General features: G+C 42.5%; 2 protein-coding genes across 15 annotated transcripts; one reads left to right on the top strand and one right to left on the bottom strand.

Moving 5' to 3' along the window:
* Nucleotides 1–61: 61 nt before the first annotated feature.
* Nucleotides 62–11,202, top strand: khk (ketohexokinase). Of its 12 annotated transcripts, none has more exons than XM_061874454.1 (9): nt 62–578; nt 8,645–8,761; nt 9,288–9,422; nt 9,617–9,733; nt 10,030–10,102; nt 10,181–10,327; nt 10,392–10,480; nt 10,544–10,701; nt 10,771–11,202. In XM_061874454.1, the coding sequence occupies exons 1-9, from the start codon at nt 481–483 to the stop codon at nt 10,875–10,877; spliced, it is 1,041 nt and encodes a 346-aa protein (XP_061730438.1). In that variant the 5' UTR covers nt 62–480; the 3' UTR covers nt 10,878–11,202. The 12 variants fall into 12 exon arrangements, with proteins under 12 accessions (XP_061730438.1, XP_061730440.1, XP_061730437.1 ...); XM_061874456.1 differs by lacking the exon at nt 9,288–9,422 and adding an exon at nt 8,974–9,108 and having other exon boundaries at nt 9,617–9,712; XM_061874453.1 differs by lacking the exon at nt 9,288–9,422 and adding an exon at nt 8,974–9,108.
* pltp (phospholipid transfer protein) lies at nt 10,875–18,490 on the bottom strand. 3 transcript variants are annotated; one of them, XM_061874448.1, is made up of 15 exons: nt 18,360–18,490; nt 15,842–15,974; nt 15,599–15,698; nt 15,398–15,526; nt 15,159–15,314; nt 12,877–12,940; nt 12,655–12,810; nt 12,406–12,582; nt 12,279–12,338; nt 12,050–12,214; nt 11,912–11,979; nt 11,805–11,847; nt 11,645–11,708; nt 11,467–11,543; nt 10,875–11,376 (listed from the first exon to the last, which is right to left on the bottom strand). In XM_061874448.1, exons 2-15 carry the CDS (start codon nt 15,951–15,953, stop codon nt 11,302–11,304), a joined length of 1,446 nt encoding a protein of 481 aa, XP_061730432.1. In that variant the 5' UTR covers nt 15,954–15,974; nt 18,360–18,490; the 3' UTR covers nt 10,875–11,301. The 3 variants fall into 3 exon arrangements, with proteins under 3 accessions (XP_061730432.1, XP_061730433.1, XP_061730434.1); XM_061874449.1 differs by having other exon boundaries at nt 18,233–18,367; XM_061874450.1 differs by lacking the exon at nt 18,360–18,490 and having other exon boundaries at nt 15,775–15,900.
* Between the last annotated feature and the right edge of the window lie 3,505 nt (nt 18,491–21,995).

The following is a 21,995-nucleotide window of genomic DNA, read 5'->3' as shown; positions in this document are numbered from 1 at the left end:
AGGTGCTAGAGCCTAACTCAGCTGCATTCGGGCAGAAGGTGGCGTACACCCTGGACAAGTCATCACAAGGCCAACACAGATAGACAGACAACATTCACACTCACAATTACACACTAGGGCCAATTTAGTGCTGCCAATCAACTTATCCCCTGGTGCATGTCTTTGGAGGTGGGAGGAAGCCGGACAAGTACCTGAGGGAACACACGCAGTGAGTGATATAAATGATGATATAATAGATGAGTTCGTAAATGTTGTTCATTTCCTACGAAAAAAAAGCTGGAGTCTATCCCCGTTTACTTTGAATGCGAGGCGCATTCTTTCTGATGACGATCTGTCAGTTCCTATCCCAACCACAAGGTGGCGGTCAAAGCCCGGTTGGTCGGACGCCAATAAATACATTGAAAGGGGTTAATTGTGACGTTTACCTACCAAAGTCCACACAAGTTGTAACAACGCGTCGGGAAGACGAGCGTTCGCAGCATGGAGCAGAAAGACAAGAAGGTCCTTTGCATCGGGCTTGTGTGCCTCGACATCATCAGCGTTGTGGATAAATATCCAGAAGAAGACACTGACAGCAGGTTGGCTTGCAGGCTAAAGCTAGCGCTGCTAAAAACACTAACTAGCATAGCGTAAACAATGGAGAAGATAAACTAAGAGTTACTGCAACATAACTGAACTCATCAGACATAGATATGGAATAAGCGTCCTGTTGTCATTCATTATAGTCGCTTTTCAAGCTAATGGACAATGCTTTGCTAATTAACTCCTGTGTGTGTTGTGTTCAGGTGTGTGTCAAGTGTGTATGAAGTGTGGCACAGCAATGTATTTATGTGTTGTGTTCAGGTGTGTGTCTCAATGTTTGCCTTGAAATCGGTAGGTCTGACCCGGCCGAGTCATACCAAAGACTATAAATCAGGGGTGTCAAACATACGGCCCGTGGGCCGGATCAGGCCCGCCAACAGGTTTTATCCGGCCCGCCTGAAGAGTTTGCTAAGTATTAAAATGAGTTGCATTTTTTTTTAAATGAAAGAATCTGCTGTTCTGAATGTGTCCACTGGATGTCACTACAGCAATTCTGTTAGGACCAGCAAGAGGTACAAAATAAAGCGTAGAAACTTAAAACCTGCCGTTTTGTGTCTTCCGCTTCAAACACATCGTTATTTGGCACCCTTACTCCCCAATAATGTCTTTGTGTGGGTTTTAAGAATATAGTATCTTGTCTACTCGGATAATCAACTTTTACCTTGAAAATAATTTTTTGTCTTGAAAATCAACTTTTACCATTGCAGGATGCCTCGTTGTCGTCCTTTTTTCCATAATAAAAACATTGATAATAATAGATTGTAGCTGAGAAAAGCACCAGCGCCCCCCGTGGCCCCAAAGGGAATAAGCGGTAGAACAATGGATGGATGGATAATAATAGATAGATAAAACTCTTTTCTATACACCCAAAATCAGGGTTGTCAAACATACGGCCCGTGGGCCGGGTCAGGCCCGCCAACAGGTTTTGTCCGGCCCGCCTGATGAGTTTGCCAAGTATTAAAATGAGTTGCATTTTTTTTTTAATGAAAGAATCTGCTGTTCTGAATGTGTCCACTGGATGTCACAATAGCAATCCTGTTAGGACCAGCAAGAGGTACAAAGTAAAGCGTGGAAACTTAAAACCTGCCGTTTTGTGTCTTCCGCATCAAACACATCGGTATTTGGCACCCTTACTCTCAAATAATGTCTTTGTGTGGGTTTTAAGAATAGACGGTAGTACCTTGTGTACTCGGATAATACACAGTAATGTGTTGTGTTTAAGTGCGTGTCACAGTAATGTGTTGTGTTGAAAGTGCGCGTCACAGTAATGTGTTGTGTTTAAGTGCGTGTCCCAGTAATGTGTTGTGTTTAAGTGCGTGTCACAGTAATGTGTTGTGTTTAAGTGCGTGTCAAAGTAATGTGTTGTGTTTAAGTGCGTGTCCCAGTAATGTGTTTTTTAAGTGCGCGTCCCAGTAATGTGTTGTGTTTAAGTGTGTGTCACAGTAATCTGTTGTGTTGAAGTGCGTGTTACAGTAAGCTGTTGTGTTTAAGTGCGTGTCACAGTAAAGTGTTGTGTTTACGTGCGTCTCCCAGTAATGTGTTGTGTTTAAGTGCGTGTTACAGTAAGCTGTTGTGTTTAAGTGCGTGTCACAGTAAAGTGTTGTGTTTACGTGTGTGTCACAGTAATGTGTTGCATTTAAGTGCGTGTCACAGTAATGTGTTGTGTTGAAGTGCGTGTTACAGTAATATGTTGTGTTTAAGTGCGGTGCACAGCAAAGTGTTGTGTTTACGTGTGTGTCACAGTAATGTGTTGCTTTTAAGTGCGTGTCACAGTAATGTGTTTTGTTGAAGTGCGTGTTACAGTAATATGTTGTGTTTAAGTGCGTGTCACAGTAATATGTTGTGTTTACGTGCGCGTCACAGTAATGTGTTGTGTTGAAGTGCCTGTCCCTGTAATGTGTTGCGTTTAAGTGCGTGTCACAGTAATATGTTGCATTTAAGTGCGTGTCACAGTAATGTTTTGTGTTGAAGTGCGTGTCACAGTAATATGTTGCATTTAAGTGCGTGTCACAGTAATGTGTTGTGTTGAAGTGCGTGTCACAGTAACATGTTGCATTTAAGTGCGTGTCACAGTAAAGTCTTGTGTTTACGTGTGTGTCACAGTAATGTGTTGCATTTAAGTGCGTGTCACAGTAATGTGTTGTGTTGAAGTGCGTGTTACAGTAATATGTTGTGTTTAAGTGCATGTCACAGTAATGTGTTGTGTTTAAGTGTGTGTCACAGTAATGTGTTGTGTTTAAGTGCGTGTCCCAGTAATGTGTTGTTTAAGTGCGTGTTCCAGTAATGTGTTATGTTTAAGTGCGTGTCAAAGTAATGTGTTGTGTTTAAGTGCGTGTCACAGTAATGTGTTGTGTTTAAGTGTGTGTCACAGTAATCTGTTGTGTTTAAGTGCGTGTTACAGTAATATGTTGTGTTTAAGTGCGTGTCACAGTAATATGTTGTGTTTACGTGTGCGTCACAGTAATATGTTGCGTTTAAGTGCGTGTCACAGTAATGTGTTGCGTTTAAGTGCGTGTCACAGTAATGTGTTGTGTTGAAGTGCGTGTTACAGTAATATGTTGTGTTTAAGTGCGTGTCCCAGTAATGTGTTGTGTTTAAGTGTGCGTCACAGTAATGTGTTATGTTTAAGTGCGTGTCACAGTAATGTGTTGTGTTTAAGTGTGTGTCACAGTAATGTGTTGTGTTTGAGTGCGTGTCCCAGTAATGTGTTGTGTTTAAGTGCGTGTCACAGTAATGTGTTGTGTTTAAGTGCGTGTCAAAGTAATGTGTTGTGTTTAAGTGCGTGTCCCAGTAATGTGTTTTTTAAGTGCGCGTCCCAGTAATGTGTTATGTTTAAGTGTGTGTCGAAGTAATCTGTTGTGTTTAGGTGCGTGTCACAGTAATATGTTGTGTTTAAGTGCGTGTCACAGTAATATGTTGTGTTTAAGTGTGTGTCACAGTAATGTGTTGTGTTTAAGTGCGTGTCACAGTAATGTGTTGTGTTTAAGTGCGTGTCACAGTAATGTGTTGTGTTTATGTGTGTGTCAGAGTAATCTGTTGTGTTGAAGTGCGTGTTACAGTAAGCTGTTGTGTTGAAGTGCGTGTTACAGCAAGCTGTTGTGTTTAAGTGCGTGTCACAGTAAAGTGTTGTGTTTACGTGCGTCTCCGAGTAATGTGTTGTGTTTAAGTGCGTGTTACAGTAAGCTGTTGTGTTTAAGTGCGTGTCACAGTAAAGTGTTGTGTTTACGTGTGTGTCACAGTAATGTGTTGCATTTAAGTGCGTGTCACAGTAATGTGTTGTGTTGAAGTGCGTGTTACAGTAATATGTTGTGTTTAAGTGCGTTGCACAGCAAAGTGTTGTGTTTACGTGTGTGTCACAGTAATGTGTTGCTTTTAAGTGCGTGTCACAGTAATGTGTTTAAGTGCGTGTTACAGTAATATGTTGTGTTTAAGTGCGTGTTACAGTAATATGTTGTGTTTAAGTGCATGTCACAGTAATATGTTGTGTTTACGTGCGCGTCACAGTAATGTTTTGTGTTGAAGTGCCTGTCCCTGTAATGTGTTGCGTTTAAGTGCGTGTCACAGTAATATGTTGCATTTAAGTGCGTGTCACAGTAATGTGTTGTGTTGAAGTGCGTGTCACAGTAACATTTTGCATTTAAGTGCGTGTCACAGTAAAGTCTTGTGTTTACGTGTGTGTCACAGTAATGTGTTGCATTTAAGTGCGTGTCACAGTAATGTGTTGTGTTGAAGTGCGTGTTACAGTAATATGTTTTGTTTAAGTGCATGTCACAGTAATGTCTTGTTTAAGTGCGTGTCACAGTAATATGTTGTGTTTACGTGTGCATCACAGTAATATGTTGCGTTTAAGTGCGTGTTACAGTAATGTGTTGTGTTTAAGTGCGTCTCCCAGTAATGTGTTGTGTTTAAGTGCGTGTTACAGTAATGTGTTGTGTTTAAGTGTGTGTCACAGTAATGTGTTGTGTTTAAGTGCGTGTCCCAGTAATGTGTTGTTTAAGTGCGTGTCCCAGTAATGTGTTATGTTTAAGTGCGTGTCAAAGTAATGTGTTGTGTTTAAGTGCGTGTCCCAGTAATGTGTTGTGTTTAAGTGCGTGTCACAGTAGTGTGTTGTGTTGAAGTGCGTGTTACAGTAATATGTTGTGTTTAAGTGTGTGTCCCAGTAATGTGTTGTGTTTAAGTGCGTGTCCCAGTAATGTGTTGTGTTTAGGTGCGTGTTACAGTAATGTGTTGTGTTGAAGTGCCTGTCCCTGTAATGTGTTGCGTTTAAGTGCGTGTCACAGTAATATGTTGCATTTAAGTGCGTGTCACAGTAATGTTTTGTGTTGAAGTGCGTGTCACAGTAATATGTTGCATTTAAGTGCGTGTCACAGTAATGTGTTGTGTTGAAGTGCGTGTCACAGTAACATGTTGCATTTAAGTGCGTGTCACAGTAAAGTCTTGTGTTTACGTGTGTGTCACAGTAATGTGTTGCATTTAAGTGCGTGTCACAGTAATGTGTTGTGTTGAAGTGCGTGTTACAGTAATATGTTGTGTTTAAGTGCATGTCACAGTAATGTGTTGTGTTTAAGTGTGTGTCACAGTAATGTGTTGTGTTTAAGTGCGTGTCCCAGTAATGTGTTGTTTAAGTGCGTGTTCCAGTAATGTGTTATGTTTAAGTGCGTGTCAAAGTAATGTGTTGTGTTTAAGTGCGTGTCCCAGTAATGTGTTATGTTTAAGTGCGTGTCACAGTAATGTGTTGTGTTGAAGTGCGTGTTACAGTAATATGTTGTGTTTAAGTGCGTGTCCCAGTAATGTGTTGTGTTTAAGTGCGTGTCACAGTAATGTGTTGTGTTTAAGTGTGTGTCACAGTAATCTGTTGTGTTTAAGTGCGTGTTACAGTAATATGTTGTGTTTAAGTGCGTGTCACAGTAATATGTTGTGTTTACGTGTGCGTCACAGTAATATGTTGCGTTTAAGTGCGTGTCACAGTAATGTGTTGCGTTTAAGTGCGTGTCACAGTAATGTGTTGTGTTGAAGTGCGTGTTACAGTAATATGTTGTGTTTAAGTGCGTGTCCCAGTAATGTGTTGTGTTTAAGTGTGCGTCACAGTAATGTGTTATGTTTAAGTGCGTGTCACAGTAATGTGTTGTGTTTAAGTGTGTGTCACAGTAATGTGTTGTGTTTAAGTGCGTGTCCCAGTAATGTGTTGTGTTTAAGTGCGTGTCACAGTAATGTGTTGTGTTTAAGTGCGTGTCAAAGTAATGTGTTGTGTTTAAGTGCGTGTCCCAGTAATGTGTTTTTTAAGTGCGCGTCCCAGTAATGTGTTATGTTTAAGTGTGTGTCGAAGTAATCTGTTGTGTTTAGGTGCGTGTCACAGTAATATGTTGTGTTTAAGTGCGTGTCACAGTAATATGTTGTGTTTAAGTGTGTGTCACAGTAATCTGTTGTGTTGAAGTGCGTGTTACAGTAAGCTGTTGTGTTGAAGTGCGTGTTACAGTAAGCTGTTGTGTTTAAGTGCGTGTCACAGTAAAGTGTTGTGTTTACGTGCGTCTCCCAGTAATGTGTTGTGTTTAAGTGCGTGTTACAGTAAGCTGTTGTGTTTAAGTGCGTGTCACAGTAAAGTGTTGTGTTTACGTGTGTGTCACAGTAATGTGTTGCATTTAAGTGCGTGTCACAGTAATGTGTTGTGTTGAAGTGCGTGTTACAGTAATATGTTGTGTTTAAGTGCGTTGCACAGCAAAGTGTTGTGTTTACGTGTGTGTCACAGTAATGTGTTGCTTTTAAGTGCGTGTCACAGTAATGTGTTTTGTTGAAGTGCGTGTTACAGTAATATGTTGTGTTTAAGTGCGTGTTACAGTAATATGTTGTGTTTAAGTGCGTTGCACAGCAAAGTGTTGTGTTTACGTGTGTGTCACAGTAATGTGTTGCTTTTAAGTGCGTGTCACAGTAATGTGTTTTGTTGAAGTGCGTGTTACAGTAATATGTTGTGTTTAAGTGCCTGTCCCTGTAATGTGTTGCGTTCAAGTGCGTGTCACAGTAATATGTTGCATTTAAGTGCGTGTCACAGTAATGGGTTGTGTTGAAGTGCGTGTCACAGTAACATTTTGCATTTAAGTGCGTGTCACAGTAAAGTCTTGTGTTTACGTGTGTGTCACAGTAATGTGTTGCATTTAAGTGCGTGTCACAGTAATGTGTTGTGTTGAAGTGCGTGTTACAGTAATATGTTTTGTTTAAGTGCATGTCACAGTAATGTCTTGTTTAAGTGCGTGTCACAGTAATATGTTGTGTTTACGTGTGCATCACAGTAATATGTTGCGTTTAAGTGCGTGTTACAGTAATGTGTTGTGTTTAAGTGCGTCTCCCAGTAATGTGTTGTGTTTAAGTGCGTGTTACAGTAATGTGTTGTGTTTAAGTGTGTGTCACAGTAATGTGTTGTGTTTAAGTGCGTGTCCCAGTAATGTGTTGTTTAAGTGCGTGTCCCAGTAATGTGTTATGTTTAAGTGCGTGTCAAAGTAATGTGTTGTGTTTAAGTGCGTGTCCCAGTAATGTGTTGTGTTTAAGTGCGTGTCACAGTAGTGTGTTGTGTTGAAGTGCGTGTTACAGTAATATGTTGTGTTTAAGTGCGTGTCCCAGTAATGTGTTGTGTTTAGGTGCGTGTTACAGTAATTTGTTGTGTTTAAGTGCGTGTCACAGTAATGTGTTATGTTTAAGTGCGTGTCAAAGTAATGTGTTGTGTTTAAGTGCGTGTCACAGTGATGTGTTGTGTTTAAGTGCGTGTCACAGTGATGTGTTGTGTTTAAGTGCGTGTCAAAGTAATGTGTTATGTTTAAGTGCGTGTCCCAGTAATGTGTTTTTTAAATGCGCGTCCCTGTAATGTGTTATGTTGAAGTGCGTGTTACAGTAAGCTGTTGTGTTTAAGTGCGTGTCACAATAAAGTGTTGTGTTTAGGTGCGTGTTACAGTAATGTGTTGTGTTTAAATGTGTGTCACAGTAATGTGTTGTGTTTAAGTGCGTGTCCCAGTAATATGTTGTTTAAGTGCGTGTCCCAGTAATGTGTTATGTTTAAGTGCATGTCAAAGTAATGTGTTGTGTTTAAGTGCGTGTCACAGTGATGTGTTGTGTTTAAGTGCGTGTCAAAGTAATGTGTTGTGTTTAAGTGCGTGTCCCAGTAATGTGTTTTTTAACTGCGCGTCCCTGTAATGTGTTGTGTTGAAGTGCGTGTTACAGTAAGCTGTTGTGTTTAAGTGTGTGTCACAATAAAGTGTTGTGTTTATGTGTGTGTCACAATAAAGTGTTGTGTTTATGTGTGTGTCACAGTAATGTGTTGCATTTAAGTGCGTGTCACAATAATGTGTTGTGTTGAAGTGCGTGTTACAGTAATATGTTGTGTTTACGTGTGCGTCACAGTAATGCGTGCATTTAAGTGCGTGTCACAGTAATGTGTTGCGTTTAAGTGCGTTGTCCAGTAATATGTTGTTTTTAAGTGTGTGTCACAGTAATGTGTTGTGTTTAAGTGCGTGTCACAGTTATGTGTTGTGTTTAAGTGCGTGTCCCAGTAATGTGTTGTGTTTAAGTGCGTGTCACAGTGATGTGTTGTGTTTAAGTGCGTGTCACAGTAATGTGTTGTGTTTAAGTGCGTGTCACAGTAATGTGTTGTGTTTAAGTGGGTGTCACAGTAATGTGTTGTGTTTAAGTGCGTGTCACAGTAATGTGTTGCGTTTAAGTGCGTGTCACAGTAATGTGTTGTGTTTAAGTGCGTGTCACAGTAATGTGTTGCGTTTAAGTGCGTGTCACAGTAATATGTTGCATTTAAGTGCGTGTCACAGTAATGTGTTGTGTTTAGGTGCGTGTCACAGTAATGTGTTGTGTTTAGGTGCGTGTCACAGTAATATGTTGCATTTAAGTGCGTGTCACAGTAATGTGTTGTGTTTAGGTGCGTGTCACAGTAATGTGTTGTGTTTAGGTGCGTGTCACAGTAATCTGTTGTGTTTAGGTGCGTGTCACAGTAATATGTTGCATTTAAGTGCGTGTCACAGTAATGTGTTGTGTTTAGGTGCGTGTCACAGTAATGTGTTGTGTTTAGGTGCGTGTCACAGCGATGGCAGCGAGGTGGCAATGCTTCCAACTCTTGTACGGTGCTTTCACTGCTGGGGTCCTCCTGCGCCTTCATGGGCTCCCTGTGTGCTGGACCTGTGGCCAGGTGAGGTTTTCTACCATACTTCTGGTGTGGTGGCACACACACACACACACACACACACACACACACACACACACACACACACACACACACACACACACACACACACACATCTTATTGTAATTTACTTTAACTTGTTCATCTTTGATAACATCACCTGCACTATTTTCTACACTGGAGGGTGGAGGACGTGTGAAACAGTTTCCTGTTTATAGTTTTATCTTGGAGGACTTTCAGAAGTTGAACATCGACATGTCTCTGGTGTCTGAGCACGCTCAGTGTGTCACGCCAACATCTTTGGTCATCAGCAGCAGCAGCACAGGAAGTCGCACAATCCTGCACATCAACAGGTGTGTGTGTTTGTTTGTGTGTGTGTCTGTCCGTGTGTGTGTCAATAACACTCTCTGCTTCAGGGTCACCATCGCTGTCGTCCTGGACACTGTGTTCACCGGAGTTCCACGGTGTCAGGTTCCCTGTGCTTTTATTTTAAAGGCCTGGCCAAACCATTTCCTGTGTCTGTCTCCATCAGTTTCATCGTGGATGACTTCTCGCAGCATGCCATTGATATTTCAGCTGTGGCCTGGCAGGTCAAAGGTCAAACGCCCAGTGCGTGTTGTGTAGTGTGTCCGACAAGAGGCTCTCGCACTGTCGTTCTGTACGACACGTAAGACAACTCGACGACCCGCGCAGCGTTCATGACATGCCAGAGGGTTTTTAATTTGGCCCGCCAGCAGGACACAAACAAGAGTTTCAATCAAACCTCCTTAAGGAACTTAAATCAAAACGCTCAATGGCTGTTTGTGAATGCTCCTTTTGCTCTGGCACATAAATCTGATCCTGATCATGGTCTAATGGCAGGTCACATGACCCACTGCAGTGCAAGGCCCCCGTGTTGCTGCATGTCAGGAAGTTACATCACAGCCTCAAGCTCCTCCCACTGATGGCTGACAGGAGGTTACGAAGCTACGTAGTGCAGTTAATAAAGATTAAATTTTTTTTTTAAAGTATGATTATTGTGAGAGAACCAATTAGGAAGAGGCTTAGCTTAGCTTGGTTTGCTGAGTGTATCTAATTTTAGTTTAGTTTAGTTTATCTTAGTTTAGCGTAGTTTGGCTAATAGTCATCTGCAGTGGTTTGGGTTTAATTTGGTTCTTTTTAATTGATTTTCATGTTTAATTAGTAGTTATGATAATATTGATAAATCATCTGCAGAAAATAAATTATTAATTATTGATCAATAATCCTTGTCATATTAATTTCCCTGTTGAAAGGAACGTCCCTGATGTGACGGCAGAAGATTTCTCCAAAGTGGAGCTGCGTCACTTCAAGTGGATTCACTGGGAGGTGAGTGCCGCCCAAAAGAACCGTCCCGTGTAAAACGGACCAACCGAGACGTGCTGTGCTTTCCTGTGTGTCCCGAAGGGGCGCAATGTCGACGAGCAACTGAAGATGATCCAGCAGGTGGCACGCCACAATGCTGCGTTACCGTGGCAACAGCGAATCACCATCTCTGTGGAAATCGAGAAGCCTAGAGAGCCGCTGTACGAGCTGTTTGCGTACGGCGACGTGGTGAGTGTGTCAAACCACCCACAAATCCTGTACGCGGCTTGACCTCCTCGCCTTTCCTGCTCAGGTGTTCGTCAGCAAAGACGTGGCTCGGCACCTTGGCTTCCATACGCCGCAAAGTGCTCTGGAAGGACTCCGCTGCCGTGTCAAAGTTGGGTGAGTGAATCCAAGGTCGACAGCCGTGGCGTCTCACCAAGGGTATTATCTTAATGCCCGCAGGGCGGTCCTCATCTGTGCATGGGCCGAAAAAGGGGCCGACGCGCTGGCTCCTGATGGCTTGTTCATCCATTCGGATGCCTTCCCTCCAGAACGTCTCATTGACACGCTTGGAGCGGGGGACACGTTCAATGCTGCCGTAATACACAAACTATCCAACGGTGAATTTTTAAATTCCACATTTTGGCATCTCTTGTGTCCTTTTGCCATCCTGACTTCTGTGTCCATAGGTGCCCGTTTAGAGGAGGCGCTGACCTTTGGCTGCAGAGTGGCAGGCGGGAAGTGCGGTTTCCATGGTTACGGCGGCATTGCAGACATGGTGACGCGCCAAGAGTGACTTTTGTTTGACAGACTGGTATCATGATTTATTGTCATTTCACTTCATAAGGACACTATGGATAAATAAAGTGTGCTGGCAAACAAGTCACAGTACGTCATTAAACTTAGCTTGTTGATGCTACGTTAGATTCTGTGCCGTTGCCATGGTGACCACAAAGCAAACACTCGGTCGACATTTACATTTGAAAATTATGGACATTTACCAGAAAAAGCTGTCACAATTGCTTTCCGCCCAGGCGTTGCCATTTTGTACTCGCACATTTTTGTGGCTCAAGTGTGGATATTGGTATTATGCAGCTTTTGATTAAAGTAAACCAACAGTACATTTATGGTATAAAAAATGAAGGACTATTGGAAATGAGGGCAAAATATGGTAGTGTCTTGTGGAAAACAAAAGGGTTGACGGGATGGTGCCTTTGTTTCTACTGGGCGCTGCCAGCCACCATCGCGCTCAGGCCTTTGCTGAAGTAGAGGTTGGCTCCAATGATGATGAAACCCTGCACGAAGAACACGGTGCTGCTGTGAGACCACTGAATTTTTTACCTATGTCCTCAACGTCACCAGCAGGACAGGGTAAACAAACGTACGTTGTGATATTCCACCACTTCCTCAATGAAGTCTATCCCATCAGCCAGAGGAATCTGAACGCCTTGCTTTGTCCAATCTGAACACACACACACACACACACACACACACACATGCACACACACACTGAAATACACACTGACCTCACCGGTGAGTGAGTTAATGAACATATCATCTTACTGTTGATCAAAGGAACCACAGACATTTTCAGCATGGTCTTCAGAGGAGCCTGCAGAGGAATCAGCTGAGGAGAGGACATACAGTACATGACATGGACAGAGCACAGCTGTCAAAGGTCAGATGGGACACAAAAACATAGACACAGTGAAGCAGGCCTTACCGCCAGAGATTCCAGTGCGGATTGATTGGAGAAGATTTTGAACCTGAAACAAGTCAAAGATGAGTCAGAAGTAAAAGACATGGATATTGTTGAGGACATGTCCTGACTTGCGTAGGTCAGCGTGGACGGCCAGACGCTTTCCTCTCATTGTAACTTTGGCGTTAAATTTTGTTTCCTGCAGAAGGAAAACAGCATCTCTCAGCATGTGTGCGTGCGAGCAAACGTGCGTGCATGTGTACGAGTACCATGGTCATGCTGCTGAGCTGGATCGGAGCTTGACCTGCTGGCATCAGCATCACCTTGACGATGGCTGTCATGGCAACTGTCGCCCCGGATGTCTTGATGGTGGTTTTAGGAGGCGAGTTGGCGGCCAGTTGGAGAGACACGGGAGAGTCCATTAGCGCGGGATTCTAAAAACAAAAACAGTAAGTGTGTGTTGTGTTTGTGCGTTTGTTGTGTCGTTGTGTTACTCGCCATCATCATGATGGTTCCAAAGTAGGTAGTCCTCAGCAGCATCTCCAGATCTTTTGGCATCTTACAAAGCAGACAAAGGTCCTTCAGCATGTACTGCTGACCCGCTACGCCGCAAGGGAGCGCTCACCTTCTCGTTTATGATGTGCATCTGGAAGATTCCTGCCTTGTAGTAAGAGAACAAGCCGCTGTCAAAGAAGAACTCTGACAGAGCCAAGTAGACCATCCTGTCGTACTCTCTGATCAGAGGCTCTGCTGCGTAGTTCACCAATGTGTCGTTCTCTTCGGCCAGGTTGTAAAACATTCCCTGCACACGCACACACGATAGTGACAAAACGCAAACAAAATGACACAGAAATAGTGTGCGAGTCTGCCTTACTCGGAAGTTCATATCCAGGCTGCGAGAGGTCACCATGGGATCATCCATGAGGGAATAATCGATCCCAATGTAGTTGTCCACATTTGTCCTCACCGGTATTGTCGCCAGCATAGAGTTGATGTGGACCAGAGCTGCGTGGTTCAGAGCTGGACAGATCTGACAAGCCAGAGACACACAGACAGGTCAGTGAGAGAGAGACAGGTCATTGAGACGAATAAATACCTTTTGGTTAAGGAGGATGCGCAGGCCGGTGGTGAGGAACTTTGCAAAGAAGTCATAAACTCTCCTACGGTCAAGAAAAGAGGAAGTTACACATTGGTGAGAGTTCAATCAATCAATCAAAGTTTACTTATATAGCCCTTAACCACAAATGTCTCAAAGGGCTGCACAAGACACAACAACATCCTCTGCTCAGATCCCACATCAGGGCAAGAAAAAACTAAACCCAATGGGAACAACGAGAAACCTTGCAAGGGACCGCAGATGTGGGGACACAACTCTCCCTGGGTGACCAGTGCAATAGATGCAGAGTGGTGGACAAAATGGGACAGAGTTTAGCAATATTACATAGATGAAAGAAGGCTGTTTTAGTAACACTCTTAATGTGTGACTCAAATGAAAGAGTTGGGTCAAATATAATGCAAAATTATTTACGGAGTAACTTTTTGGTTGTCAAATAGGAAGGTGGTACTATTAAATAAGTGCTGGTGTCTAGCAGGACCGATAATCAGCATTTCCGTTTTGTTAGCTTTAAGATGCAAAAAGTTGTTGGACATCCATTGTTTAATTTTATTTAGACATGCCTCAACGTGACTACAATCTGGCATGTTGGTGAGCTTTAGGGGTAAGTAGACTTGGGTGTCATCAGGATAACGGTGAAAGCTAACACCGTATTTTCGTATGATGTCACCAACCGGCAGCGTGTAGATGCTGAAGAGTGCAGGGCCAGGAACCGAACCCTGTGGAACTCCGCACGTTACCTTAACATAATCCAGGGTCACATAGTTATGGGAGACACACTGCATCCTGTCAGTAAGATAGGAGTTATACAAAAAAGTCTGACATAGCAATACGTGTTTTGATATGTTCTAATAAAATGTTATGATCGACGGTAGCAAAGCGCTAAGATCAAGTAGCAGCAACACAGATGATGCATCAGCATCCATAGTTAGCAATAGATCAATTGTCGTTTTTGCAAGGGCTGTCTTGATTGATTTGCCCTGAAACGGGACTGAAAGGGTTCACAGAGATTGTTAGATGCTAATATTCCATTTAGCTGTTGTGCAACAATTTTTTTTAAGATTTTCGAGATTAAGGGAAGTTGGGACACCAGCCGGTAGTTTACCATGAGATCAGGATCCGGGTTAGGTTCTTTTGAGCAGTGGATGAATAACCGCTTTTTTTTTTTTAAAGCTAGGGGAAAAGTGCTGGAGGAAAGTGATAAGTTAATCATATTTAGCACTGATGGTTCTAATATTACAAACAGCTCCTTGATAAGTTTCCCAGGAAGTGAGTCAAGTAAACATGTTGTTTTGTCCCATTTACAAGTCACAGGAGTCCCTCTAATATGAAATCTTCAAAAAGAGAAGGTGTTTTTTTTGAGGGCAATATCCGGCGTAAATACATTCGTATCTGCGTTAATAGAACCCGGTTGGAGCTGGGACGCGTTATCTTTATTCTCTTTTCTAATGAGTTAAATTTTCTTATTAAAGAAATCCATTAAGTCATCAGCCGAGTGGGTGGAGCTACTGGGGGGAGTCCCTTGTTGGGTTGGCGATGCTCCTATATTATAAAAATATTTACGATCGTTTTTATTGAGGCGGATGAGATTGAAATAGTAATTTGTTTTAGCTAAGGTAAGCGTGTGTTTTTAATTACCCCGGACAAGGACTAGGTCTATCGTATTACCGTTGCGATGCGTGGGTTCATTTATTATTTGTGTAAGACCACAGCTATCAATTATAGTTTGGAGTGCCACGCACGGAGGGTCTGACGGCATATTCATATGGATGTTAAAATCCCACATTATAATTATATTATCTGCGTGCATCACCAGATCAGCGACATACTCTGAAAATTCACTGATAAAGTCCGAATAAGTCCTAGGGGTCGATAGATATCAGCCAGATGGAGAGGTAGGTGTAAGGTTAAGGCTTTCATCGGATATTAGTGCGACCCCTGCACCCCTTTTTAAGGGGACAGGCAACATGTGCACTCATGCACTTAAAAATGTTTGTAAAAGGAGATGCTTCACTAAGAGGGAAAAGTTAATTTGGTTTTAGCTAGGTTTTGCTGAGACCAATGACGTTAAGATTGTTGTCTCTACTGAGCTCATTACCTAGTAACGTTTTGGGTGACAATGATCTGATGTTTAAAAAGCCCATAATATACGTAGTGGGCTGTTTTAAAGATTTTTTTAATGGTATCCGTAGTACTGATGTTAATAACGTTTCGTTAATGAATGTCATCCATGATGATAATGGCGATGATGATGAAGATGTTACCCAAGGGTGCCGGTGAATTTTGCCCTCATCTTATTGATTTTGGCTTCGCAGGTGATGTTGCTGATCTGCAGTCGGCCATCTTGGTCTCGTATCAGCTTGAGTGCCGTGTTGATGTTGACGTCGTCAGCGGAAGCGTTGATGTATCCTGCGTCGTAACTAAGACAACAACACCAACATGTCGTTAGTGATGACGCCCTTTGCCAACTGAGTTTCTAAACAGGTTCTGCGTGGGAACTGACAAGAACCAGTAGAGAAGCTGCCTGTGGAAGCTCAGCGTGATGGACGAGTTCTGGACATCAAAAAGCAGGCCCACCTCGGGAAGGAAGCTGAGATCAGCGTTGTTCAGGTTCAGCTCCGATACTTTCACACTGGAGGAGACACAACACGTTGAAGACGCCACCCGGACAATTTCTGAAGTGTGAGTGAGCTACAGTCCGTACTCAGTGATGTTGTATTGGAAGCGTCCCTCGGCGCCCGTCATCTCTGGCATGGTGATGGTACTCAGCTCCTCCTCCACAAACTTCTGAGTCTCAAATTTCACTGGAAAAACAAACATGACTAATTAGTTAGTCACGGCAGGTGGGCCATGTAACATGTACGCATGCTAGTTTAGCACCAGGGACAGCGACATCTTTCGATGGACACGCTCTGCGCCCCCTGATGGTCGGATTTCCTGAGCTTACGCATGTTCAGTCCTTTGTCCGTGATGCGGATTTTGCAACCGGCCGGTTCTGTGGCCGCCATGATGGAGGACACCAAAAGGAGGAAGAGACGGGACAACAGGGAGGAAGTCATCCTGGTCCAAAAAGCTTGAGCCTTAGAGACACAAGGAGAAGACAGTGACAACACAGCATGGCGTCCAACGGAATTGAACATTTGAACCACCGACGTTTACTGATATTTACTGAAAAATGGAAGTGGTTGTGTTAGGTTTTTTTTTTCAAAGCCAAAATGTTCTCAGAGGTGTCAGCTGTTGTTCTGGGGTCAAACATCTTTTGTGTGTCCAAATGTTTCTTGTTTGGCTTCAGTTTAAACTACAGTAGCCTCACTTTCACAATTATGCCTTCTCCTTTTGCTGCCCAAATTCTTCTTGTTACTGCCGAGCCTCCCCCTTCTGTTGCTACCCCGCCCCCTGCTTTTACTGCCCCGCCTCCTCTTGTTGCTGCCCCGTCTCCTCCTGTTGCTGCCCGGCCTCTTCTGTTTACATCCCTGCCTCCCCTCCCCTATGCTCCTCTTGACTTTCTTTGCTTTAAATTAAGTCACTTTTGTCACTTTTTTCTCTTGAATTCTTTTTTCTGTGTGCAGCAACAAAATCACAAACAAATGAGACAAAGGCATGTTTTTGGTCTAAATGAATCGTAGCGTCAAGTAGTTCTAAAGTTTGATGATTAACGCACCGAACACACACACACACACACACACACACACACACACACACACACACACACACACACATATGTAATCATCCTGTAATCTGTCTTAATGACAGCTCAGTGGACCACATGTGGACATCTGGCTAACCGCTAAGTGCTAACCCCCGATGAAAAGGCTTTGCTTCAAAGAGACATCTTTCGGCTTCCACCCATCGACCTTTAACCCCTGCAGCCTTCGCAAAGTCTCTCTTCTGAGAGGACAGGTTTTAGTATTATCGAGTTTGCTCTTAATTAGAAAGCGACTTGTTCAGGGTGTACCCCGCCTTCCGCCCGATTGTAGCTGAGATAGGCGCCAGCACCCCCCGCGACCCCAAAAGGGAATAAGCGGTAGAAAATGGATGGATGGAGCTTCATGTCGATGCTTCGCTAGCTTGTAAAGACAAAATAGCAAGTGTCGTTGTCACGGTAACCTCGTTGCATAAAATTGCCTGGGAACCCCAGGTTAGCATCACTCGCACAACTTCATACATGACAAACTCAACCACCTTGCAGCCTCTTATTTTGTATATTCCTGAGAACCAGCGTCCTCGACAGTCAACATCTGATTTTGGTCTATTTATTTTGTCAGAGTTACAGGTGGCTCTCTGCGGTTTTTAAGGACCGTCTGCAAAAATAGTGGGTCAAAGATCCTCTCTATGACTGCACGCTAGTTTTTTTTTCAGAATTTGCTGCAAAAGGTTTTTTGAACTGAACCTAGCAGTTGAATAGCCCAAATGATCAACGACAGAGGACCTAAAATACATTGAACAAATACCTACAGACTGCATCTGAAGTAAACATGCCACAGCAACACCTTAGTTACATAAATCACCTTTTGAGAAAAGGTAAATACCAAAAAGGAGAGTGCTTAAAGGGGAGCCTAAAGGAAAGCCTCAGTTATGTAAATCCCAAGTTTGGACCCCATTGCTAGCAAGGTTGAATGTCAATGCAAGGACCTGCCTATGTGTTAACAGTGGTCCAAGTTCCTCCACACAACAGGGGTGGAGGAACTTGTTTTTTAGTAAAGTGAAGTGAATTATATTTATACAGCGCTTTTTCTCTAGTGACTCAAAGCGCCTTACATAGTGAAGCCCAATATCTAAGTTACATTTAAACCAGTATGGGTGGCACTGGGAGCAGGTGGGTAAAGTGTCTTGCCCAAGGACACAACGGCAGTGACTAGGATGGTGGAAGCAGGGATCGAACCTGCAACCCTCAAGTTGCTGGCACGGCCACTCCATCAACCGAGCTATACCGTCCCTTTTAGGACTTTGTTGCAAAAATCTTGAACCTAATTCGAGGGCCAGTATGTTGTCATTACCGCTACGGATTTGGTCCCCGGGCCTCCTGTTGAATATATGTGCCTTATAGCTTTCACATATTTTATGTTTGTATCACTAGCTAGTTTAACTGACACAATAGTTTAAATCACAACATTGATTGAAACAACTTTAACTTTTTTTCAACTTTCCGTCCAAGCAAACACTCAAAAACCCAACCCTCAGTAGTCACTCAGTGTGTGTGTGTGTGTGTGTGTGTGGTTGTGTATGTGTGCGTGCGTGTGCTTGTGTGTGTTTGTGTGTGTGTCTGAGACAGAGAGAGAGAGAACAGCCAATAAATAAATAAAACAACATATACAAAAAACATTGGAGACAAACTCACCTGTCCATCATGTCTCTGCGTGTTTGTGTCCAGTCTGAACAGTATATGTGTGTGTGTGTGGATGTGTGTGTGTTTCTGAGTAAGAGGTCAACTTGAAATGTGTCAAAGTGAAAATGAAGAAACTCACTGGTCAGCAGCCGGAGAGAAGACGCGCAAAGTTGCGTTGGTTCTGTGGTTGATATGTTCTTCTCTTCCTCTCAGCAGACTTTTTATCCCCTGGGACTAACTCCTCCCCCCTGATCCCCTGCGGTGAAGGACACTGTGGTGTAATGTGTGTGTGTGTCTTTTTAAAGGACTTTATTTTTGAAGAACACATTAATTAGATGTTTTTTAGTGCCTCCCAGAGGCCTTGTTTTCATTTTCTGGTCGGCGACTCTGTAAGGTCAATGGTGGGTTTTCTCTGAGAAGACTAAAGCTTTCCGAGAATTATTGCTGTTTAAACGAATGTGGTTGTGGGTGTGTGTTGGTGAGTGTGTGTGTGGGTGTGTAAGTGTGCGTGTGTTACAGCTGTTTGCCCTCACACTGAATCCTAACACAAACACTGATGAGTCGGGGTGGGCAAATCAATACAGATATAAGTAGTGTAGTATCAACACCAAGGGGTTTATCTGCTTTGGATCTACTGGCATGATGAGATGGATATTTCTCAGGTTTTTTTTTTCTGTTTATTTTCCGAAACTGCCTGTTTGTGTTTTTTTTTTTTTTGGTTCCTTATTAGATTAGATAGTACTTTATTTATTCCGTCATATTGTTATAGATAAAAACTCAACTCAAGGGAACAAACAGTTTTTGCTTTTGTTTAGTTATTTTGCACTATTGACTTTATTTTTCTGGAGCGCTTGAATGTCATAAAGGGAAAAGAGGAAACATTTCATTATTTTGTTGTATTGTTTGACCTGCATTTTTGTATTGTTGAATTGGCCACAAATAAGTTTGTTGATAACAATATTTTTTGTTTGCCTGAAATATTTGCCTGATAATATTCGTGAATAATGAATCAACACAATTATTCAACGAGCTTGAAAAGTTTTGGTATCTATATCTTTATTGGCAATGCCGTTGTTGTGCCGAAAAGTGATTCCCGCCACGGGATCACGCACCACTTGTTAAAGCTGCACTGCTGGGACTTCATCTCCGCGACTGATTACTACGTGGAAAAACTAGTGAACTAGTGAGCATCCTGGATGATGCCATTCACCCTCTGCATACCATCATCAGTAGCCAGAGGAGCCTGTCCAGTGCTAGACTGCTTCATCCCAAGTGCAGGACTAATAGACTAAAAAAATCCTTTGTCCCACACGCCATTAGACTATACAACTCCTCTCTGGGGCGGGGGACGGGGGGTACTCGGATGACAGGGGATGCAAAACAATAACAATGCAATACTTTTTCATAACATGGTCACTACTGCCTAGTTTCTCTTGTTATATTCTTATTTTACCGTTATATTTTTATTCTCATTGTTGCTTTTTATTTTTATTCTTATTGTGCTGCCCACTGCTCCCCTCATCTCCCAGGGGGTGATCAAGGGTCATGGGTCAAATGCAGAGAATAATTTCGCCACACCTAGTGTGTGTGTGACAATCATTGGTACTTTAACTTTAACTTTAATATTTTTCTATTTTGTTTCCATTTATACCCCCATTATTAACTGTTTGATTTTTAAATTCGATCTCAATTCTGTACACTGCTGCTGGAATTTAAAATTTCCTGAGGGACTTCTCCTAAAGGAATCAATAAAGTACTATTGGTCTATATGTCTATCTGTCTATCTGTCTGTCAGACTGTCTGTCTGTCTGTCTGTCTGTCTGTCTATCTACTTGCAAGACAAACACTTATATTTGTGATGTTCATTGTAACAATATATGTTTGGAAGTCTTTGTTGTGTCCAAATAATTAAAGAGGTGTCCCTTTCTATAGTATATATGAGATTGTAAAGGACTATTATTGATCTGATATTCCATCCATCCATCCATCCATTTTCTACCGCTTATTCCCTTCCGGGTCGTGGGGGATACTGGAGCCTATCTCAGCTACAATCGGGCGGAAGGCGGGGTACACCCTGGACAAGTCGTCACCTCATTGCAGGGCCAACACAGATAGACAGACAACATTCACACTCACATTCTCACACTAGGGCCAATTTAGTGTTGCCAATCAACCTATCCCCAGGTGCATGTCTTTGGAGGTGTGAGGAAGCCGGAGTACCCAGAGGGAACCCACGCAGTCACGGGGAGAACATGCAAACTCCACACAGAAAGATCCCGAGCCTGGGATTGAACCCCAGACTACTCAGGACCTTAGTATTGTGAGGCAAACGCACTAACCCCTCTCCCACCGCGCTGCCCTGATCTGATATTGATGTGCTAAAACATATTTCTTGTTTAGAAGCCACATACAATAGTAACTGTTCTTTGTTCATGCACATAATAAATAATAATAGTGTTTTGTTGTATTACTTAAATCAATGTTTTCTTGGGTGCCAAAAAGTGATTTAAAGGAGACATAAGTAAGAATCTGGCCAGAAATGGTACTGCAATCACGGTCAAAATTTGGTAGTCCTCTACTCCTGTCCCTGGCTGAGGTTGCCAGACACGCAGCCTAATCTAGCTCGATCGACTGGGCTCCTCCAAGGAACTTCAAATGGCAAGCGACAAGTTATACGCTTCAGGAGTGACATATGGTTTTTGTCAGTACTATCAGAAAACAAAGAATAAAACGAACTACAACCAACACTAGCAATAGTTATACTGGTAAAAACAAGTAGAGCATTCTTAGCAGCCTAATGTATGCCCAAAACTAAAGAGGAGACATTTTACCAAGGTATGCCTATAGGCTACTGTTTTAAACGTTTCACCAGATAGCCATATAACTTGGTAAATATATTTCACATTATGCAAACACGAATGAGGAATTATTTTATCATGTGATTTGGCTGTCTCCATACGTTTCACATTGCCTTGATGACAGCCGTGCTAATGTTGGAACCCATTTCCTCAGCGTGTCAGCATATTGAGAAGGAAATAGGAACTGACACTACCCATATCCACTTGAGTTTTATTTGTCGAATATATATTTTGCCCTGTCGGTTAAATTACACATCGACATTTAGGCTAACGGACATATATTTCCCCCGTTAGACTACAGTATATGTCAATATGTATGCATGCTAATCATTCGTTGCACAAACATACTAGCTTTGTTAGAAAAGTTCATAGACGGTATTGGACAATATAGTTTACATACGAAATGTCCATAAATGCCTTATCTGCCTACCAAGAAGGAAAATAGCAAGTTTGGCGTCAGATGAAAAAAATCCTCTTCGCCTTCAGTCGTCTCCATCAATCAAAGGCATCCTAGATACAAATCTTCATTTTTTTCCTGGCTTTGTCATGAATAAGTTGAGAATTGTAACGAGGCCTTTTAGATTCCCTAAAGTCTGACATGTTTAGTAACTTTACCAGTGGCAGTAGCCAGACAAAGGTGGCGGTGCGTAACTGGCAGCCTGGATGTCACACGTACACTCACAGACTTTCTAGTTGGTTAAAACGGTAAAGGGCGGGACATCGAAATTAAAACAATAAGATTTTGGGACTGTAAATTTAATTTTGAAATGAGCATATCCCGGCTGAACTACTGTTATCAATTATAGAGGTATTCTAAAAGAACATAATTTATTAAAGGCCTACTGAAATGAGATTTTCTTATTCAAACGGGGATAGCAGGTCCATTCTATGTGTCATACTTGATCATTTTGCGATAG

Source organism: Nerophis ophidion, linkage group LG16, assembly GCF_033978795.1.
Source record: "Nerophis ophidion isolate RoL-2023_Sa linkage group LG16, RoL_Noph_v1.0, whole genome shotgun sequence".
NCBI lineage: Eukaryota > Metazoa > Chordata > Actinopteri > Syngnathiformes > Syngnathidae > Nerophis > Nerophis ophidion.
This window is presented reverse-complemented; position numbering and strand designations above follow the sequence as displayed.

Excerpts from the sequence above, each read along its gene's own strand:
- khk (XM_061874454.1), top strand. The coding sequence starts at position 481 with ATGGAGCAGAAAGACAAGAAGGTCCTTTGCATCGGGCTTGTGTGCCTC. Across the intron at positions 10,481-10,543 it reads CGCTGCCGTGTCAAAGTTGG|GGCGGTCCTCATCTGTGCAT; the intron begins GTGAGTGAATCC and ends TAATGCCCGCAG. Across the intron at positions 10,702-10,770 it reads AATACACAAACTATCCAACG|GTGCCCGTTTAGAGGAGGCG; the intron begins GTGAATTTTTAA and ends CTGTGTCCATAG.
- pltp (XM_061874448.1), bottom strand. The coding sequence starts at position 15,953 with ATGACTTCCTCCCTGTTGTCCCGTCTCTTCCTCCTTTTGGTGTCCTCC. Across the intron at positions 12,811-12,876 it reads GCATCCTCCTTAACCAAAAG|ATCTGTCCAGCTCTGAACCA; the intron begins GTATTTATTCGT and ends CTGGCTTGTCAG. Across the intron at positions 11,848-11,911 it reads GTCCACGCTGACCTACGCAA|GTTCAAAATCTTCTCCAATC; the intron begins GTCAGGACATGT and ends GACTTGTTTCAG.